This window comes from Colletotrichum spaethianum (assembly GCF_022836535.1).
Source record: "Colletotrichum spaethianum MAFF 239500 DNA, contig09, whole genome shotgun sequence".
NCBI classification, from domain to species: Eukaryota; Fungi; Ascomycota; class Sordariomycetes; order Glomerellales; family Glomerellaceae; genus Colletotrichum; species Colletotrichum spaethianum.
This window is the reverse complement of record NW_026054779.1, coordinates 60,415-80,335: the sequence shown is the minus strand read 5'-3', so window position 1 is coordinate 80,335 and position 19,921 is coordinate 60,415. Positions and strand designations below refer to the sequence as shown.

The window sequence follows — 19,921 nt, the reverse complement described above, 5'->3', positions numbered from 1 at the left end:
GGCAGGTACAGCTTGGGGAGCAATCGTCTCAAGCCTCCATTTTCGCACAGTGACCAATGGTGAGCTTCTCGGACGATGCACAACAGTGGAGCCGCGACAGGCCAATCACATCCGATATATAAACATTGACAATTGAATTGGATCACGTGATGAATAACGGCCCAGTCCGACCAGCCGACAGCCTGCTTGGGGCTTGCGGCAGCGCATCACCTCGTTCAACCAGATTGATGAACTTGGGATACCGGAGTTCAACGACACCCGACCCCTCTACCGACAAACCAACCACAAGCTGTCGCTCTTGTCAGGCTTGCATTCACTCGAAACACCTCAGATACTCAATTAACCGCAATCCGCCGAACGGCCGCCCGCCATAATGCCTGTTCCTTTCGAGACGCTGATTCCTTATGGAATCATGATTGCCGTAAGAGCTATCCTACGCCAGTCATGACGCCTGCGCGACACGATGACACGGCTGCCAAGTTGGAAACTAAGGTCGATACAGATGTTCGGCGTCACCGGTACCGGGCTGCATGTCATCAAGGGCATCCAGAATGGTGGGAAAAAGCCCGTTGGGGTTTGGACCAGTGGGATCGGGTGAGTGCTCTTTACCTGGACTCGTTCTTAAGACGTACACAATGCTAATCAGATTGTATTTTACAGCAAAGTATATACTCCCGGCGAACTTAACTACCGATTACTCGACCTCGAGCTAACAGAAATGCTTACAGTGATGGACCGAGACCGTAGACTGACGGGCGACTTGCGTGGACAAATTGGCAACCACGAAGCGCCTCCGGGCTTCGAGCTGAACAACCCTTGGAGAGTATGTTTGCTTGGGCGGTTTTTCCTGGATAGGGCTAATCATATCGCAGTTAGAGAAGCGCATCTCGTAGGGGATGGTGGTCATCGAAATATGTATTCTATCAAAATATTATGGCATCCCACGCTGCCTCGTCTATTCCAGCTACCCAATTGAACCCGGTTTTCAGTTTATCAAGTTAGTCACTGATCCAGTCGACTTGATGGCAGGCCTAGCATGTGGTGGTGCGGGCTCCGGATATCAAGGACTCGGTGAATGAATGATCACGTAGGCTACTGAGACTCAACTGGGCGTAACAACGGCCTTCTCGAACCGGAACCTAGCTCGAATCTATATCCGGATTTGCGCCTTATTCTTATTCAGCCCATCCACCAACAAACAAGCTTGACATACAGCCTGACTGGACATGTAGCCACACCTCTCGCACTTGCCCAGCGTCTGTAAGGGAGCACTGGATAATGCGTGGTTTAGCACAGGCCGACCCTTGGTTTGCGCTCCGTTCTTCGCCGCTACTGTGCCGGTGAAGTCTGTCTCGAGGCCTTCGTCAAGAGTTGCTTGGCTCAGGCTTGCATCCAACTGAGCAATCTCCCCCTGTGAGGCCTTACCCCGCTGCGATCCACACCCAACGGTATAGTCGTCCTCGGCGGCGCGGGCAGAAGGTCCCTTGCAAGCATTGGAGCTGCTTTGTCCCCCTGCAACAAGACGGGCCATGTCTTCGCCACTGCGGACAATGTCTAGGATGGCACTTGGGCGCACCCGCTCAAGGTTCTTGATCAAGGTACGAGCGGTCCCTCGGAATGCTTCTGGGCTGTATATGCACTCAGTACTGAAGTAGTCGAGTTTCTTGTGGTGGGCGTATAGCACAATCTCTTTCTCATAGGAATACTTGAGAGGCTTGCTACGCTTGACATCGCATGTGTCATCCCCAGTGATGATGCTTGTACTGCGGCCCAGGCGAGGTAAGTCGCCTCTCAGGAGGTTCATTAGGATGGTTTCGGCAACATCATCTGCGTTGTGGCCGGTGACGAGGTGCTTGATGCCCAGCATTTTGGCGCCACGGTCCAGTGCCTGCCGGCGAAACACGCCACAATATGTGCAGTTGCCCTTCTTCCCAATGGTTTCAACAACCTGGTCCATAGTCCAACCGTACAACTCGTCGTACCCAACGACCGTCAGAGGCATGTCGTACTGAACGGCATTTCTCTTGACAGTCTCCAGAGAGTCGTCTCGGTAGCCCTTAATTCCCTCGTCGATGCTGAGAAGCACAAGATCCAGGCCGTATTGGTATCGCTCGTTGAGGTCTTTGAGGACGCTCGCTAATACGGTCGAGTCTTTGCCACCCGACGCACCAATTGCCACTTTTTCTCCTGGGGAAAAGAGCGACGAGGAGACTATGGTATGATGGACTTCCTCTTCAAAGACTGAAATGAAACAACCCTTGCAGAGCTTCTGGTGATTCTTGGGTCGCTTGACGAGAGCGCGGTCCGTCTTGCACTTTGCGCATAGAACAGGGGCCATAGTGGTGACTGCTCTCGGGAAGGTTGTGGCGACAGCAGTACCTTGGTGTTGATAGCCAGACACAATGTGCTGACTCTTTGCAGAAGGCGACTGGATTAAACTGAAGTAAATGTATCTCTGCCGGTGATTAGATTCTGCTCGAATCTTGAACAGGGGGCTGTTCTCAGTCAAAGTCACAAGCTTTGAAATCGGTACACCGTGATGGCCAGAGAACGGGTTACGGATTTGGAATGAAGGGACGAGCAAAAATAATGAATAAATGCTGGATACTTCTGGTTGCTGTCGGTAGATTTGGCAGATGAGCCAGATCTACTTGAGGAGATAGATTGTTCTGGGTCGAGTATCAGGCGGAGCTGAGAACCGCATGTGTCACAAGCGCTGATGACCTTGAAGTGAGGCAAGATTCGACGGGGTTTTCGCAATGTTAAGCAACTCTAATGTCCTCACGGTACGTACCGCAAGGTGGGATGGTCTGGACTGTCCGGCCCAGTGTCAGTGGTCACCTTGGATCTCAATGAACTCCACTACGCAGGCAACTGGATGGACAGAACTATTTTCCTTTACCACTTGACTCCCATGCCGAGTAATGCTTTGGACGATCTCTAAAAGACTCCATTGTTGACTATCGTATGAGAGGAAACCACTAAAAGCCAGGCAGCCAACATGGGCATGTGATCGTTCTTGCGAGCTTCAAGCTATCTAAAAACTGTGCCAATCGAATTCTATACATGACCGACCATTGCTCACTCGTAACCACTCATGAAAGGCTACATACTGACCCGATTCTGGTTCGATATTCACCACCAACAGAGTGAACCTGATAGTACGATATGCCGAATCATGAAAGTAGCAGTCTAGAGTTGCCAAACACGCAAGTCGTGGGGCCTGTCCTTCACGGGGAAAGCTCAGAGAGTCTTTCTTACTGCGCCATGGACAATTTATAGAATTTTCGGACAGCTGAACTGGGAGGCTGAAGTGACATTTCCAGCAGAGGCTGCTACACTCGGTGATGGCTCAAGCGGCGGCAAGGGTGTCGGAAAGCCAGAGTCACGTGGAGATAAGACTAGCCTGTCGCCTAGGTCGGAAGGAGACGGCTTATCGAAAGCCCACTGCCACTCTTGCCCTAATTTTTTTTTCCTTTTGGCCCACAGCGCGAATCCCAAAGTCTTTTCTTCGGCTGCCGAAACTTGTCGACTTTTGCACTTGCGTCCGTCCCTCATTCATCCCCGCCCAAGGCAGCATCACGACAACCGACAAAATGGTGAGTACACATTGAATCGTCGACGACTTCTTTCGCCCTCGAGGCCATCATCCAGCGATCGCTCTCATGTGCGCTGCGATTTGATTTTTCCATCTATCCATCTATTCCTGGCGCGCTTGCGTGCTGGGGACGGGGGTGATGATGATGATTCTGGCTGGAGATGATGTGTGAGGTATCGGAGATTCGTCTCGGATACTTAGCCGTCCTTCTCTTTAGAGTTCAGGGAAGACACAAGTTGATTTGAACAACTCGCTGATGTCTTTCTTTCTCAATGACAGCCTCCCAAGTCCGGTAAGAAGGTGGCTCCTGCCCCTTTCCCTCAGGGAAAGGCTGGCTCTAAGAAGGCTCCTAAGGTCAGTACATCATGTCTATTATTCCCCCGATGCTCGCGCAGCACCATTGTGGCTGACAACCATCTGCAGAACCCTCTTATCGAGCGCAAGCCCCGCAACTTCGGCATCGGCCAGGACATCCAGCCCCGCCGCAACCTGGCCCGCATGGTCAAGTGGCCCGAGTATGTCCGTCTTCAACGCCAGAAGAAGATCTTGAACATGCGCCTCAAGGTCCCCCCTGCGATCGCCCAGTTCCAGCACGTCCTCGACCGCAACACTGCCGCCCAGGCTTTCAAGCTCCTCAACAAGTACCGCCCTGAGACCAAGGCCGAGAAGAAGGAGCGTCTCGTCAAGGAGGCCACCGCCATCAAGGAGGGCAAGAAGAAGGAGGATGTCTCCAAGAAGCCCTACACTGTCAAGTACGGCCTGAACCACGTCGTTGGTCTGATCGAGAACAAGAAGGCTTCCCTCGTCCTGATCCCCAACGACGTTGACCCCATTGAGTTGGTCATCTTCCTCCCCGCCCTCTGCCGCAAGATGGGTGTCCCCTTCGCCATCATCAAGGGCAAGGCCCGCCTCGGCACTGTCGTCCACAAGAAGGTATGCCCGTGTTCCCGCTGCAGCCGCAGTCCTTTGCTCCCAGTTCAAATGCTGACGTCTCAGACTGCTGCTGTCCTCGCCATCACCGAGGTCCGTTCCGAGGACAAGACCGAGCTCTCCAAGCTGGTCTCTGCCATCAAGGACGGCTACCTTGAGAAGACCGAGAGCGCGAGAAAGCAGTGGGGAGGTGGTATCATGGGAGCTAAGGCCCAGAAGCGCACCGAGAAGAAGCAGAAGGCTCTCGACAACGCCATCAAGGTCTAAGATGGATCAATACCCAGACTGCTTTAGTGTATTAGGAGACTAGACCACTGGAGGTTATCGGATTCATAAAAATTTGGCATGGCGTCGGGATGACTATTCTACTGGGTTTCAAGTTCATGTTTTGGTTCCATGATGCTGTGTTCCGGCGATGCAATACTTCTGTGCCGAAATGCGCCGTTTCCACCCTCACCGCGACCGAAACGAGATGCCAGAATCGAGTGAAAAGGTGAACCCAAACCATCTATCGGAAGTCCGAAATATATATATATATTAAAAGTCTAGTCGGAGCACGGAAGACAGACCTTCGAAGCTAGCACGTTAATGCAACTTTTGATCGTTTCCAATAACGGAGGCACCGCCTGATTGTATGCCGAACGTGTGTCAGTTGTAAATACTTACTGGGCATTGTTGGAAGGCTCACAGAGCTGCTACCATCGACAGTAAGGCGGACGGAAGTCAGTTGCTCGACAAGTTCCCTATCTAGTCATGTGCCAGTTATTGTAGCAATGCAGCCTCGCAACGTTGCTGGAGTGGACTTCACGATGCAAAGGAGATGAGAGCGGAAGTTGAATAAAGCATCATGTCACACTTGGCGGTGGGGGTTGATCGGCGACAAGGGCAGTTCCAACAGAGCCGGGGTTGGTTCAGACCAATTTCAATTTGCCAATGTCTTTCGACACAAAACTCAAAGTGCTTCAACGAGGCGAGATCAACGTCTGAGAATAGCCTTGTTATAGATACGAGTATGATTGCCAAGGAATCAAAGATGGTGCGGCCTGCACTCGAGCACCCGTGGATGCTAAGAACCTGTTGCATGCCAAGCCCATGAACCTTGCCGTGTATCTCACTTGTGTGCTGTATTCTTCGCTTTCTGGCCGGGAGTGCTTGTCTTCTTCCGGCCCCATACCGTTCTCAACCCTACTTTTGTCTCCCTTATGGCCGCCTTCACTTGCAAAAAGCACTGCGCCTGTTTAGACTCACCCGGTCGGAGCCGGTCATTATCCCAGGATAGCTTATTCCGGCTGTCATGTGTGCGCGCGCGTGTGTGTGAGAGTGTGTGTTTCCTTGCCTCATACTTACATCGACCGCATCCACCTGGTCCGGATTGTCGACGGGAGTCCTCCTTTATTTTATCCTCGTTGGAGTCAAAATCTATTGATGAGCACAAAATCATCAGCTGACTCGTTGCTCCCAACTTTAAATGTCTTATTACATTTTTCTGTTCAGGCCCCACCTGCTCTCTCGTCACGCTTAACTGAGCACAGTCGTCATTTGCGCTTTGGGATGTGTTGAGGCGTGTTGAGTCCTCCCTGTCACAACAGGACGAAGGCAGTTTAACAAGCATTTGTCCCACCACGACCGGACCATTTCCCGGTCACCTCACTCCTTCTGCGGGGAAGGAACTAGCAGGAGGATGTATAGAAGCGTTGGAAGTGCCCGCCCGTTCACTTAATGCCTCTGCGTGCTGGTGGTCCATACATCTGATGTGAGTACGACATGACTAACTGCTTGAGGCTACACGTCGGCAACCATCAGTTGCGCTGTAGCATTTCTTCTTTGCCTTCTTCTGCGTATCCTTTCCGCTTTACCCCTTCCTGCAGTTGTTGAAGCGAGGCGGCTTGACCAACAATGATCCATGCCGACGCTTCTCCGGGGCACTTAGGCTCGGGTGGGGAGGTCGTGATAAGAAAAAGCCAGCCTCTCGGGACGCGGCACACGCTAAGCTGTCAGAGGAACGCTGATCGAACATGGTATTCAAGCAGATGGCGGAGTCGGGGCAAGAGCATGAGATTTGCTGGAAAAGCGGGCAAGGTATCATGAAGGATACCTTGTCCATGCTAGTATGTTGAGGTGTGTCACTCACGCGACTGTTTCAGAGCCGGGAGGCGCCCTTGGTTCAGTTGTTCCGTGCCGCCTCACCAGTCGCGACTTGCCTCATAGCTATCCCGGCGGACCGCGGATCAGACGGGCGTTCCTCTTATTTCGTTGCGCCTCGTGTCGTTGTGAGCTGTCAAATCCAGGTAGTGGCTGCCTACAGGGTATAGTATGCTCGTTTGATACAAACTGTGCTGGGACGGAGGTGAGATTCTTGGCTGGCGCAGAAGTTGTAGCCAGCCAAGGTTGTGCTCTCGTCTGTCCCTCGAGGAGACCTCTCTCTTCTTTTTGTTCCTCTTGTCCCATAAATAGCCCATTCACCTACTCCGAACAGCCAGTATAAACGTCGCCAAGAATTCGCTGTGCCCACCAGTCAGAATCACTGATACATCGCGCCGCGAGATAGATAGTGGCAGACTATGCATGGTCTCTTGTCTGGAGTAGCAAAATCCTAGAGTCGCAACTCGGACTAGGCGCATCTCGGAGTCGCGGAGGGAATGCCTTCCGCCACCCCCCCCCCCCCTGAGTCCACCATCTCCGATCTTCACCGTCTGCCGTGAGCTCGTCCCTGGTGATTCCAGGATGGCACGGTCGATACTCCGGGGCGACTCGTCCAAATCTTGGCTGTCTGGATCTGTGTTTGGCTCTGTCTCCAAGTGCGGAGAGGTTTCCATCAAGTGTCATAGTGTCCCAGTCCCAAAGGATGCGAGATGCACTACCTTGTCCCCCGTCGTGTCTGTATCTCTTGTCTTGTACGTGACCCTCCTATATTCTCCCAGCAATGTGTCATCGTTCTCCCCTTATATTGCCTCCATATCTCCTACGCGAATGCCCTTGACATGTCATCTCATGACATCTACTTGCAGCATCGCATTTTCTTCTGCAGGATCTCGAACTACCTTGCTTGTGGCTTCTCCTAATACAGCCTGCCTCACCTCTGCTTGCCTTGAGGAGCCAAAGTCCAGTTGCGTTGGTCTCAACAGCTTCTCTTTCATTGAATCACCCATACAATCGGGGAACCCCCCTCATATCCCACGCCAAACTGCAAGTCTGCCCATCTCAACGCAAGTCTTGTTTGACACTGTTGGTCGCCCTTTGCATGCCATGCACTAGCACATAACTCGCCCACGTTCTGCCTTCTGTCACTCACAGTCCTCGTGCACCCCCTCTTTCTTTCTCCCTCTCCTCCCTATCTTTCTCCGCCGAAGCCTCGTAGTCCCATTGCATATGCTGACTCTTCGAGACGCATGCTAGCCTAGCACCGCTTACTTATACTCGAGTGGCACGACTATTCTGCGAAAAGACTCAAAGTCACACCACGGCATTCGGTGTCCGCCCTCCTTGTCACTTTGGAATCAGGTGCTCTACCCAGACATTTGAGTCCCTCCAACCAGCTTCCTGCGCATATTGTCGGCCGTTGGAAAATAAGCCTGCTTGTTTCGACTCAACGCCATTGTATTCCCCACCTGTTCCGACCGGCAGCTTACCTCTTAGACGAGATTCTCTGGTGCTTGGGCTTGACGTCTGTTCTTCACTGTCGACTTGGAAAAGCGACAGTACTTTCGTGACCGGCCCGGTTTCTCTGTTTCTTATCAAACATTAGCCTCTACCAAGGGGTCTCATATAACAGTTGCTTCCTTGGTTGAGCAACTCCAGCTGCGCAGGTCTCAGCTAGGACCCATCCGCAGTGTTTTCAAATACAAGGGCGGCAATAAGGCGACACCTGCTGCTCCTTCTGTCTTTTTGATTTCGTTGATACCCCTGGAAATCTTGTCGAGTCGGGCTGCTTCGCCGTCCATTTGACCGCAATGGCGTTCCAAGACCGTAAGTACCCGCAAAGAGTCCTATATCGCCAAGAGCATGGCCAAGTCTATTCCCGCAAGTCGCTGATTCAGGGTCGTCTTCGATTTAGAAAACAAGTTCTTGTACGCTCTTAGCTCGAACCAGGCATGGGCGGGATATAAGTCGCACCAAAACCCTGCCTTTTTCAAAAACCTCGCTTCCGGGCAGTCACCCTCAATCTGTAAGGTTCCATTGCTTCTGCGCGAACCGGTCTGCTAGCCATGCCCGTAGCCTCCGAATGATTAATTATCGTGCCGCTAACGAATGATGCCAACAGTGTGGTTGGGATGCTCTGATTCGAGAGTGCCGGAGACAACTATACTCGGGCTCCAGCCCGGCGACGTCTTCGTCCACCGCAACATCGCCAACATCGTTGCGCCCACAGACATCAACACCTCGGCCGTCATCGAATATGCTGTCGCCCACCTCAAGGTTAAGCACGTTGTTCTTTGCGGCCACTCCGCCTGCGGTGGTGCCAAGGCGGCGCTGGGCGATTCGCGCGTCGGAGGCGTCCTCGACACCTGGCTCACGCCCCTAAAAGCAGTCCGCGCTCAAAACGCCGAAGAGCTCGCTGGAATCAAGAATGAAGACCATCGGGCCGTCAGGATTGCCGAGATGAACGTCGAGACTGGGGTCAAGGTTCTTATGGCCAACTTTACCGTCCAGGAGGCCATCAAGGAGCGCGGTCTCACAGTCCATGGATGTATTTTTGATATCGCCAGCGGCCGTATCCGAGACCTTGGGTTTGGTACCAAGAGCCCGAAGGGCCATCGGAGCAGCAGCATCATTTCGAACGGCGAGGAGGAAGAGATTGTTCGCGGAAAACATGCCCAGCTTGTGTTCCGTGATGGAGGAGATGCGTCCATGCTTGTCCACTGAGGGGTAGAGAGCGGTGTGCTATCAACGGCGTTATCTGGACATACCCTCTTCACATCCTCGTCCGTGTGAGGCAATGCTTAGCGGTGGACACACCTATATTTGAGGATTTCATCTTTGGTTCATCTTTCATGTTAGCCTTGTGTCAAGAAAGCAAAACTGTACATGGCGCTGGACATGGATCAGACGGTACAGCGAGGCCAAAATCATTCGCGATATCATGGGGCGTCAATGGTGTTAGACATGTGTGGTAATAAGGGTATTTTCCCATTTTTGAGGGGCTACGCAAATGAACAGAGCCGTTTTTGATTCCTTGCAAGGTCCTGGGATAATATCGTTCTTTGCCAACGTGCTCGCCCAACCCCAGTAAATGAGAGAGAAGGAGAAATCGAGCAGGGGGGCTTTCATGCCCTATCTCTATCCATGCCCAGTTCCTCGAAGTCGGATGTCTGGATCTCGTCAAGTCGTCATCTCCTCTAAACTGCCAAAAGTCTTGCTTCTTGCCTCTTGCCCCGGGTTGTAAGGGCACGTGGCGCGTGTATCTCGTCAACAATCGTAACACTTAGCCGTAAACCAGCTTGAAGATGTCGTTGAAGACAAAGTAGTTGCCGGAAGGGTCACGCAGCAGCTGGAAAGCCTGGGTGTAGTTCATGGGGCGCTGCTCCTCATCGACCTAAATTCCCAATTGTTAAGAGGGCTCGATACGGCTAATCAACCCCAATATTCTGGGTTAGTACATACCAGGAGCTGGCCGGTGACGAGGATGATGATGCCGCCCTCCAGGGTGGGCTGGGCATCAAGCGTCGTGACCTGGTGCTTAACCTTCTCAAAGGGAAGAGACTGTAATGGTGTTAGTGTCAACTCGTGATCCAGAGTTGATTATGCGCTTTTTCTCGGGGATCACGTACCGAAAGCTTCTCGACGATTGAGTTAACACCAAGGGAAGAAGCAGACTCGAAAGTCAGCATGGATTGCTCGCGCTGGTGCTGTTAGCATGGCAAGGCCAGCCGGCCGGGAAACGGATGATATCTCACATAGAGGCTAGCAAGTCCCTTGCGGTCCGAGTCGAACTGGTTGTAGTAGAACTCGATGAATTGCTCTGTTTGCGTCGGGGAAGGAGTCAGTCTGGCTCAGGGTCGTAGGGGAACGGCGACGGCGTCGGAACGCAGGCTTCGAGCTGTCGAGCAAGGGGAGCACCTACTTGCGACCTCTTCAAAGTCTGCCATTGTGTCTCAGTTAGCCATCTCTCCGCACATCCATCTGCAACGCGAGGCTGGTGAAGAAGAACAGAAGATCATGGATATGTCAGAGGAGCGGGGCAAACAGAGCCAGCGCAACGCGAAGCGCGAGTGCAAAAGCTGGCGCACAGGTCATGGACGAGGGCGGGTTGACTTACTGCCAGCCATTTTGTCTGATTTCAAAGAAGGACAGCTGCGTTATAGGCGTAGTCGGTGTGTTTACGGTAGGCAAGAAGCGATCCAAGAGGTTTGGTGGGCTTTTTTTTTTTGGATGGGAGAGCTTTCGTCAAGGCAGTCAGGCTGGGAAGAAAAGAAGGAGGGGTGGTGACTGAAGGGCGGGGGGCCAATACCTTACAGGGGCACGGCGCACACATCGAGTGCCCAAGGAAGTTTCCAGTTGGGAGGTAAGGTACCTAACGCACGTCACAGAGGCTGACGAGGTACCTAGCCTGTCGGGCCACTTTCGGGCATAGCATAGGGCAGCTGCACTGTGTACCCGATGGCTCTGGCTTTCCTTGTTGACGGCGGGGTTGCCTTGGTCGCAGTGGGCAACGTCTTCAATTATTGGTATATGCAATTGCGCAGCTGCTCAGACCTCTTTACCCATAATGGTAGGGTAGCCCCTATCTTAGAGAATTGATGCAACTAAGCATTCCCCGACCTTATCGAGCACCTGCTTACCTAATACTAGCCGTCCGAAGCGAGCCCGCATGGGGCCGTGCGCAGACATCTCGTCCAGCTACAAAAATTTCGTTCCTCTTCCTTTTCGCTGCGTCTTCCTTCTTCATCACGATATTCCTTTCCAGCAATAGCGGTCTAAATGGACTGCTGTTGATGCGAGTAGCATCTCGAGCCGCTTTATTCAAGCGACGGCTCTAATCTGTCTGTGGACTGATATTGGTTTGACGAGCAGCTTACCACCCCAAAACCTCTGTGCCCGGTAAGCATTTGGTCCTTTTTTCTCTTTCTTTCACCCAAACCCCACCGCGGGTTGCTATGTTGATGATCAACTCTTCCATTAAGAACGGCCAACAGAAAATATTATGTTGATTCAAAATATATCAAGCTCAACAGTCTGAACGTAGCTTATACATGATACTTTTTCAAAAGCATTTCGTTATTGAAAATAGTTGCTAATTCGAACTTCGTCAGGTTCACCCACGCCCGGATCTGAATTACTATGACAACATGTACTTGACCAGACTAGTTACAAAGATAAAGCAATGGTATTACATTATATTGCTTATAAGACACTTCTCACTCGCTATCAATGATTGGTGATCTTTTCGAAAGCGCTGCCAAGAAATGTGTGACAGTTGGTTTGACCCTTGCTATCACGCATTAAAAATCTCTTGAAATCTGAGGCGCTGGACGCCACTCGATACTGGAGAAAAGTCGATGCCGAGTGCGCCTTGTGCCAGGTTTAGGAACATTCGCCGGTAAACTAGCACCAGCACAAATGGAGTGGGCGTGATAAATTGGGTCTCTGATATTTATGGGCGTTTGCAGCTTCGAGTGGTTTCATACACAAGGGCAAAGACAAGATGATCCATTCGTTCAAGCGAGGGGAATGAGTGCGGAAACATAGATATCTGACCGAAACAGGATTTTAGGGCGTTGAGAAACGAAGTGGGCAGTCTAGCACATCATAGTGTAAGTCGGTTCCTGCACACTACCGGTATGACAGTGTCCCTACCTTCAAGTGTCTATTACCCAGGAAGACACTGATATTTGCCCTTGACGTGATCTCAGAACCTGTGCTGACGTTGAGACCTTGATAGCGGCCAGCGGTCGTATATCTTCCAGCAGCTTCAACTACCCACTTCTCGATATCAACTCCCTGTTGTGCTTTCCCACAATCCTTGCACGTCGTGATGTAGCACACAGCTGGCTTTCGGGTTGGCGCCACGATCATCAGTCAGACCAGCAACCATTCCGCAACGCAACAACGCAACAGCTCACAAAGACAGCCTCTTGACAGGGCAAAAAGTTTGACAAGAGTGGGATTCGAACCCACGCCAATTACTTGACTAGCACCTGAAGCTAGCGCCTTAGACCGCTCGGCCATCTTGCCGTCATCGTGAAGATGTGGAGATGCCATGATGGGGAGCACAAATCATACAGGACGGGTCCAGCAGTAGCGTTGCAGATGCGATGAACGTGATTTAGGAGATTGCAGAGCATAGAACGGACTTGGGATTGTGCATTGATTCTAGAGGGATACGAATGTTCTCGAGCGCCGTCCCTGTACTTGGGTTGGTAAGTGCACCATGGCTCCAATTGGCTAGTTACATCAGTAACTTCCAATTCGACGGGAACAGAGGTAAGGACTTTAATCTCTGAACTGTCCTTGAGGAGTGTATCTCCAGTTCGATACATAGGCAGACTGCGTCCCCGGCCCACCGTTGCTAGTTGCATAGACGCCGAGGAAGACCCCTATTCAGTCGTCAACTCACACTTGGCTCAAGGCTAAGTGCACACTCACCAGTGAATCCCCAGCTCAGAGCGTCGTTAGAAACATATACCAGAGTCTGAATGCGCGAAGCTGCTCCGGTTGGACCAGCAGAAAAAGAGTAATGGGTCACGTTTAGCCCCTTGATCTCTAGATGGAGGGGCTTCCCAACCCACTCCTCCGGGACGGGTGCTACGATGTTAGCGGGTACAGGAACATACGATTCGCCTCGGAACCTGAAGTGAAGCTTCAAACCATCTGGATCCTCTATCACCGTCAAGTTCCGTCCGGGAAATGCTTGTGTGCTTGTTTTCGCCGGTAACAAAACCACCCCCAAGTCAAAATGGTGGTTCTGCGTGAGAAAAACCGATACACCTGCCTCCTCCTCCGCCACCGTTGGCGTGAAGTCTATGTCTACGCTGTAGGTAAAAAGTGTATCCTGCTGCCGTCTCCCAACAAAGGTCTGGCCCTCTGGACCAGCATAATTGCCGTTGAGGGCTGTGAGGTTAAGTTTCGACGGTGCCAGACGGAGTGTGTTAGGGTGTCCAGGGGGTGAAATCGCATATGAGTTCTCAATTGGATAGCGCCAGTGCGTGAGGTGAGCCGGAATTGTCGAGTTCGGGGCGAATTTGATATCGTCACCTTGGACCTCTCCTAGAGAGACCCAGGGGCTAGGACGGTCAGCCACTGCCATCGATAGAAGGAGATGAGACGATTCAACTCATACCCAGGCCCTTCGACTTCCAGGTTATACGAAGGCATCTTCCAACCGTTCATTTTGCCTGCAATAGTGGTCAAGTACGGCCACTCCCCTTCCTCCCACGTGGCAGCAGTCAACACTGTTTCACGCACCATTGGGAAATGGATCCACTCCGGCCCAGATCTTGTGGCGAGCGCAACACTCCACCTGTTCAAATCAGCTAGTAGCTGTTTCTACGAGTATATATGCTTACCAGTTGCCGGAAGCATCTTGAAACAGGTCGGCATGTCCAACCGTCTGGACTACTTGTTGTTAGCCGCGTCACTGACGAAGCGATAGGCGAAAAATCATGCGACGCTTACAGTACTCGGTTGTGTTTGCATTTGTAAGAATCGGGTTTGCTGGGTTCGATTCGTAGGGGCCGTCAATATGTTTAGACCGAGCTATCGTGACCATGTGGCCGAGCCCAGTGCCGCCTGTCCGGTCCGTTAGCTGTCTTGATACTATTTCACGCTGACATAGGAAAATCTTGCCTTCTGCGGCCAAGAGGTAGTACCATCCATCTTTGCGATACATATGTGGTCCTTCTGGTGCCTGATATGGTATTAGTCACGGTCACAACCACGGCCGTCGCGATTTACCATGCCACCGGTCCCATTCCAGATGGTCATCCATTCTCCAACTTCCCCAGTTTCAAGGTTAGCTTCTGTTTGTTGTATCCATGGACTTTGAGTCTATCAGCGGCTTATAACCTTGCAGAGTAGTATGTTAGGATCCAATACTCACCCGACCTTCCAAGCATGGGCCCCATTCAGGTAAACCTTTCCGTTGTCGTCCCAAAAAGGCTCCGTATCATATCCCTCGAACTCGAAATGGATAGCGTTGGACCACGATGCTGGATCGTGGGCATCTTTGGCTTTGAAGATGATCTGGTCTCATGTCAATACACTACAGCCATGCAGAAATTTACAAGATCGACTCGCATTGTCCCATCTCGAGGCATCCGCCGCGTCCTTCTCGTCGTCCACGAGAGTCGTAACAAGCCAGAATGTTTCATCATGATAACGCAATGTCGGTGCCCAGATGCCGCTGAGCTATGTCAGCTTATGGTCTCAACCAGTTGCGGAACCCTTGCCTCGTAGAACGGTTTGTCTCAGCCAGCCGTGGGAGCTGCTCCTTGCGGTTCAGGACGTGTCCTGTGGGAAGTCAACTTTTACGATTCCCCTCGGAAAATGAGGCGGTGGTACCGATCAGCTTCCAATTTTGCAAGTCCTTGCTGGCATGAAGCGGAATACCTGGGAAGGCATTGAAGCTCGAAGAAGCACAGAAGAAGGTTTCATCCCACTCAGGTAGAAATATACAACTCGGGTCGGGATGGAAGCCAGGAATGATGGGGTTGTAAAATGTCGAGTTCGAGCCCTGTGTTGCTTCAGCGAGGAGTGAAGAAGAATATGCAAAAACCGTCAGATACAAGAACGAAACCACGCGAGTTGACATCATCTTCACGTGGGTATTTGCGGTTCAAGAAGAAGCCCTTTACCGAAACGCCAATATCTGGCTCAGAGAGCTACATCAAGGACTTATATACGTCCTGAATAAACTCAACACGCCGGCTCCAGCTAAGAGGTATCCTAAGACTTCAACCCCAGACGAACCGAGCCATGACCCCGCTTCGATCGTACGGGGTGACATCACCCGGCTGAACTGTAGCTGCAGGAAGACAATGGTGAGAGAGCGATCTCGTGATGCATTGGCCCGAAGTAGAACCTCCACTCGGACGACTCTGGAAAAAACTGGTTGCGTAGTCTCCATGTGCTCGCTTCCCAGATGTTTATCCTGCATTGAAGCGACACTAGAAGAATGCGGGGGAGACAAGAGGGGGCGATGTGATTGTTAATCCTAGTCCAGTGCGACGTGGCCAGCAGTCAGATCCAAGCCAGTGATTACGCGGGGGTGGAGATGGAATATTTGCTGACTACCTTGCTGTGGAGAAGAGAGCGGGAGGACATCAGATCTTTGCCTCATTTGCATGGTCATCCGCTGAGTTCAGGGGGATCAACTAAGCAGTCATCCAAATGTCTAGTTATGTCGGCCTGCCGTCTCTCGATGGTGTCAGAAGGAGGTAGATAAGAACCAAACGTCAAGGGAAGGGAATGGCGAACATTCGTTCAAGTCATGACAAAACACATCCGCATATAGGCCATCATCACGGGGGTTGCAGGATGGGTGGTTCCCTTGATCGACCGACGAATTGCATGCAGTCTATAGTCTGTCTCTCGAGGCCCAGAAATGCAATGGCCGTCGCATTAAGCCTATACAACAGGCACTGTTGCCTGCGAAGAGAATCGAAACTCGAGTTCGTTTGACGGCGTGAGTTCTTTGCTTCCGTAATGCACCTCCCCTTTACCAACGACGTGCCCCATTCGTCGAGGGAGATCGGGACTTGCCTCCTTAACGCCTTCTACCTTATGCAGGGCATCCGTATTGACCGTTTCCGTGCGAGCTCCACCGCCCACTGCCCACAACTATCTGTGCCTCTATCTTGACGCAGCACCCATGTGTGCCATCGATCGTCGTCGAAAGCCTGCGCAAACTGCGTAGAGATCATGGAAGAACGAGTATGTCCCTGAATGTCCGGCTCAATTTTCAAAGCTCCGACTCCGCACCATTCGTCTCGACATTCATGGGGCTGCCGTTCTGGGCCTGGCGTTGCGTGCGAAGGCGTGCATTGCCACGTGGGGCACGGCGCCGGGGTCCAGGCCGTCCGTTGCCGTTCATGCTCTCGTCTTCCTCATCCGAATCGGGGTGCTCATCTGCATACAGGCGCGCCTCGTCCAGTTCGGTCATGTCGTCCGGCCTGTCCCTCAACCACTGCATCCGCGGACCGGATTTAGCAATCTCAGACACGCGGAACCCGTAGATACGAGGCTCGTATATCCGACCAGCACCCAGGCCGGGTGCAATGTTTTTGGCGTACATGCCATTGATCATCTCGACCGAGTCGTCGTTGATGCGTGCGCCGCCACTGCTGAGGACTTCCGCTCCGCGCTTGGTGAGGTCATACTCCGGGAATGTGAGAAGGAAGAGGGCACCGAATGTGCGACCGAAAAAAGCTCCGTCAACAGTCTGGAAGCGGCTATTGGGGGGGACGTAGACGTCAAGGCATGATGGGCAGAACAGCTTCACAGTGTCTTCACCAGGGATATCAGAGAGTCCCACCGGGAGTGTTCTTGCTTGATCGCAGTTCGTCCGGGGGCAGCAGCCGAAGTGACCCAGCTCATACTTCTCGCTCATCTGTTGAATCCCTGCCCGTGAGCAGATGAACCGTTGATGAATCAAGCCGTAGAGCATCTCGGAGGAAGACTCGATGACGCTGAGGTCGCTGGCCATGCGGCTATGTTGTCTCCGATCGTGTCTGGGGCCGAGACGGTCTTGGTCTCCCGAATCATTGTCCTCGTCGTCTTCCTCCTCTTCCTCCTCTTCGTCCTCGTCCTCTTCAGGCTCCACGTCGAGAATCATCTGTGCAAATTTGGTTAGAACTGAAATCGACCGAGAAGCATAGGAGAGCAGAGAGGCGCGAGAAAGGGGAGTTCAGAGGAGGCGGGAAATCCTGCAAGACATACCTCGAGTGCTTCCTTGTACATCGCGACCTGATTCTGCAGGCCTGTGAGATTGAAGTCATCTTCGATGAACTCCTCAGAAACCTCAGCGAAGTACTCGTGGCCAAGTAGAGAGCAGAAGGAAGATATCCAAGACTCCGGGGCCCCCGAAGAGGTGGACATGTCGTCGAGGTAATCCAAGGTGGTGGTATTGACGGGGTGTCGGTTTAAAAAGGGGAGGTCGTGGCGCGGACAGGTTCGCGCGATATAATCGTCGGATGGAGTCAAGGGCTGGCCTCTATACGGCTACTTGGATATCGGATAGTAGTATTCCCAGCAGGGGCGCAAATATGGCGGGGTAGTTAGCAGGCGTGCGGAAGGGTCAGACGCGGCGCATATCGGGCGCAAAGGTCGACGTCGTCGATAGAGGGGATCGTGGGTCGAGGGCGAGTTTCGCGGAAGATGGAATGCTGCTCGCTTAGCAAAGTTGAGTTGCGATATACTTTTATTCGTCCTTATTTTTGCTTGGGGGCGAAGGCGGTGGTATTTGGGCCTCTCAGCAAAAGCTGAAGTTGTGGTGGGTGGGCTGTGGACTGCGGTGCCTCACGAAGACCGCCCAGCCCGCTTAGAGCAGGATATTACGCCCAATCATTACGGTGGTCTGTGCACATGCGCCTGCTCGGTGAGCGGGTGTTTTCTTAATCCAGCCGCCGAGGGCTTCGGTGAGGCAGCACCTTCCGTCTCACCTGCCATCTATTACCGCTCACCGAATTAGAGCTCAGGTCACATCAACCCACCACGTGATGTAATATTGAAAATGTATGTCTTGTTGGATTGATGTAGCTATCTTGGTTATCCATCTGTTTTCACTTCCCAAAAGAAGAGAGCGATTCTATTCCATCTACATTTTATCATGAGACCTCGTATACATGGTTGTTCCCTGGCAATCAGATCACTCAGCCTAAGATCGACAGGCCGAAGCTTCTCAACCGTCAACTCTGTCGAAGTCATAGACACGCCATTTAACGCTGTCGATATCCCCAAGTTCCGAGAGTCAGCCTTTAGGTCGGGCATACCTCTTCTCTTCAGACAACTGGCCACATCCTCCAATACGAGTCCCCTCCCAGCATCATCAAAATGGTTCAAGCACGATGAAACCCTATACCCCCAGGCTCTCAAAGATGAGTCCATCGTCACGTTCACCCCTTACATGGACCAATTCGCTCACCACATGTTACCCTACGAGCTAATGAGCCCCCAACTATCTGAAGACACGGGTCTCGTTGTCGACACGACAAACCAGTTCCTTACCTGGCTCGCTGCAGGCTCAGACCCGATAGGTGCGGTGCTGGCCGGCATTGTTCACGCCGCAACTCACCCAGACGCCTCAGAGCCACACTTCTCCTCCTTCACCGCGCCCCTACTGCTTCTACTCAAGGCCGCTGAATTCAACAGACTGCACGAGAAGAAAATCAAGCAGCTCTATGTAGCCCAGGCCCAACTCCCCGATCTCCCGCCGGAACTTCAGGATGACCTCCCGGTCCCGCGCATCGTGATGGAGGCCGGCAAAGGCGACGTCTACAACTCGAGCGTGTGGCTCGGACTGGAGCCAACGTATACCCCGCTTCACCGCGACCCAAATCCAAATCTGTTCTGCCAGCTCGTTGGGAACAAAGTCATCCGTCTACTGCCTCCGTCATCTGGAGATCGCTTGTATCGCAGGGTACAGACGCAGATTCAACAGTCCGGGAACAGCCGCATCAGAACGGCGGAGATGATGGAAGGCCGTGAGAGAGTCGTCATGAACACGGCCGTTTGGGGCATGGAAGGCCCTGAGGACATTTTGGAAGCCAGGCTGAGCCCTGGAGATGCTCTCTTCATCCCGACGGGTTGGTGGCACAGCGTTAAGAGTGGGCATACTGATGGGAGACTGAATGCGTCGGTGAACTGGTGGTTCAGATGAGCAAAAAGATATGTATTTCTGGTGATAAGCTTCAAGAGATTTCACCGTGTATACTTATTTGTAAAAGGCTCGCAAGCGAAAGTCTATTAATTGCTAATGAAAACGAAATCTGGATACCAGTTCTCATTGAGAGGTTTCCAGACCGAGTGCAGCCTCCAAATCTCAACCTCAAATGTGAGCTAACAATGCAGGAAATGTACAACTCTAGTGACCTATAAAACCCGCGACAAGTGCGCGCAATCTAGGATCTTCAGTCCTCCTATCCATGTTATTTCCTCTTATTTTTACGGACTTGGACGTGCAATTGGTAGGTAAAACTTTAGTCTGATAATCCTAGACGTTGTATACTCTCAATTGATGACGAAACGTAACGTTAAGACCCACCTATAAGCACAATAGCTCAGGGGTAGAGCGCTGGGCTCATAACCCAGAGGTCCCTGGATCGAAACCAGGTTGTGCTATCAATCTTCAATCTTGAATTTTGCAGCGTGACATGGCAGTCGTCTTTTTTATACTTGATGGCAGATGATTAAAAATCATTCTTGTCTCAGGGATCGGTTTGGGGGTCCATGAACCTCTGA

The 19,921-nt window shown here is 52.1% G+C and overlaps 7 protein-coding genes and 2 non-coding genes across 9 annotated transcripts; 5 read left to right on the top strand and 4 right to left on the bottom strand.

The window, feature by feature from the left end:
- Positions 1–373: 373 nt before the first annotated feature.
- On the top strand, positions 374–893 carry ColSpa_04261 (uncharacterized protein; the record flags this gene model as incomplete). The annotated part of the gene is made up of 4 exons (XM_049270473.1): positions 374–421; positions 503–594; positions 661–823; positions 873–893. The coding sequence occupies 4 exons, from the start codon at positions 374–376 to the stop codon at positions 891–893; spliced, it is 324 nt and encodes a 107-aa protein (XP_049126430.1).
- A 257-nt stretch (positions 894–1,150) lies between these two features.
- Positions 1,151–2,338, bottom strand: ColSpa_04260 (cytoplasmic tRNA 2-thiolation protein 1; the record flags this gene model as incomplete). The annotated part of the gene is made up of 1 exon (XM_049270472.1): positions 1,151–2,338. The coding sequence occupies one exon, from the start codon at positions 2,336–2,338 to the stop codon at positions 1,151–1,153; it is 1,188 nt and encodes a 395-aa protein (XP_049126429.1).
- Positions 2,339–3,854: 1,516 nt separating this feature from the next.
- On the top strand, positions 3,855–4,795 carry ColSpa_04259 (60S ribosomal protein L8-B; the record flags this gene model as incomplete). Its single annotated transcript, XM_049270471.1, has 4 exons — positions 3,855–3,890; positions 3,923–3,952; positions 4,022–4,531; positions 4,595–4,795. The coding sequence occupies 4 exons, from the start codon at positions 3,855–3,857 to the stop codon at positions 4,793–4,795; spliced, it is 777 nt and encodes a 258-aa protein (XP_049126428.1).
- A 3,683-nt stretch (positions 4,796–8,478) lies between these two features.
- On the top strand, positions 8,479–9,391 carry ColSpa_04258 (carbonic anhydrase; the record flags this gene model as incomplete). The annotated part of the gene is made up of 2 exons (XM_049270470.1): positions 8,479–8,494; positions 8,790–9,391. The coding sequence occupies 2 exons, from the start codon at positions 8,479–8,481 to the stop codon at positions 9,389–9,391; spliced, it is 618 nt and encodes a 205-aa protein (XP_049126427.1).
- Positions 9,392–9,950: 559 nt separating this feature from the next.
- ColSpa_04257 (nuclear transport factor 2) lies at positions 9,951–10,794 on the bottom strand (the record flags this gene model as incomplete). Its single annotated transcript, XM_049270469.1, has 5 exons — positions 9,951–10,061; positions 10,130–10,228; positions 10,297–10,374; positions 10,423–10,487; positions 10,785–10,794. 5 exons carry the CDS (start codon positions 10,792–10,794, stop codon positions 9,951–9,953), a joined length of 363 nt encoding a protein of 120 aa, XP_049126426.1.
- A 1,824-nt stretch (positions 10,795–12,618) lies between these two features.
- Positions 12,619–12,700, bottom strand: ColSpa_tRNA_108. Its single transcript has one exon. It is a non-coding gene; the product is annotated as a tRNA-Leu (tRNA).
- Positions 12,701–13,073: 373 nt separating this feature from the next.
- On the bottom strand, positions 13,074–14,354 carry ColSpa_04256 (non-reducing end alpha-L-arabinofuranosidase; the record flags this gene model as incomplete). The annotated part of the gene is made up of 4 exons (XM_049270468.1): positions 13,074–13,749; positions 13,806–13,985; positions 14,032–14,080; positions 14,141–14,354. The coding sequence occupies 4 exons, from the start codon at positions 14,352–14,354 to the stop codon at positions 13,074–13,076; spliced, it is 1,119 nt and encodes a 372-aa protein (XP_049126425.1).
- A 4,233-nt stretch (positions 14,355–18,587) lies between these two features.
- On the top strand, positions 18,588–19,340 carry ColSpa_04255 (lysine-specific demethylase 8; the record flags this gene model as incomplete). Its single annotated transcript, XM_049270467.1, has 1 exon — positions 18,588–19,340. One exon carries the CDS (start codon positions 18,588–18,590, stop codon positions 19,338–19,340), a length of 753 nt encoding a protein of 250 aa, XP_049126424.1.
- A 389-nt stretch (positions 19,341–19,729) lies between these two features.
- Positions 19,730–19,801, top strand: ColSpa_tRNA_122. Its single transcript has one exon. It is a non-coding gene; the product is annotated as a tRNA-Met (tRNA).
- The last annotated feature ends 120 nt before the right edge of the window (positions 19,802–19,921 follow it).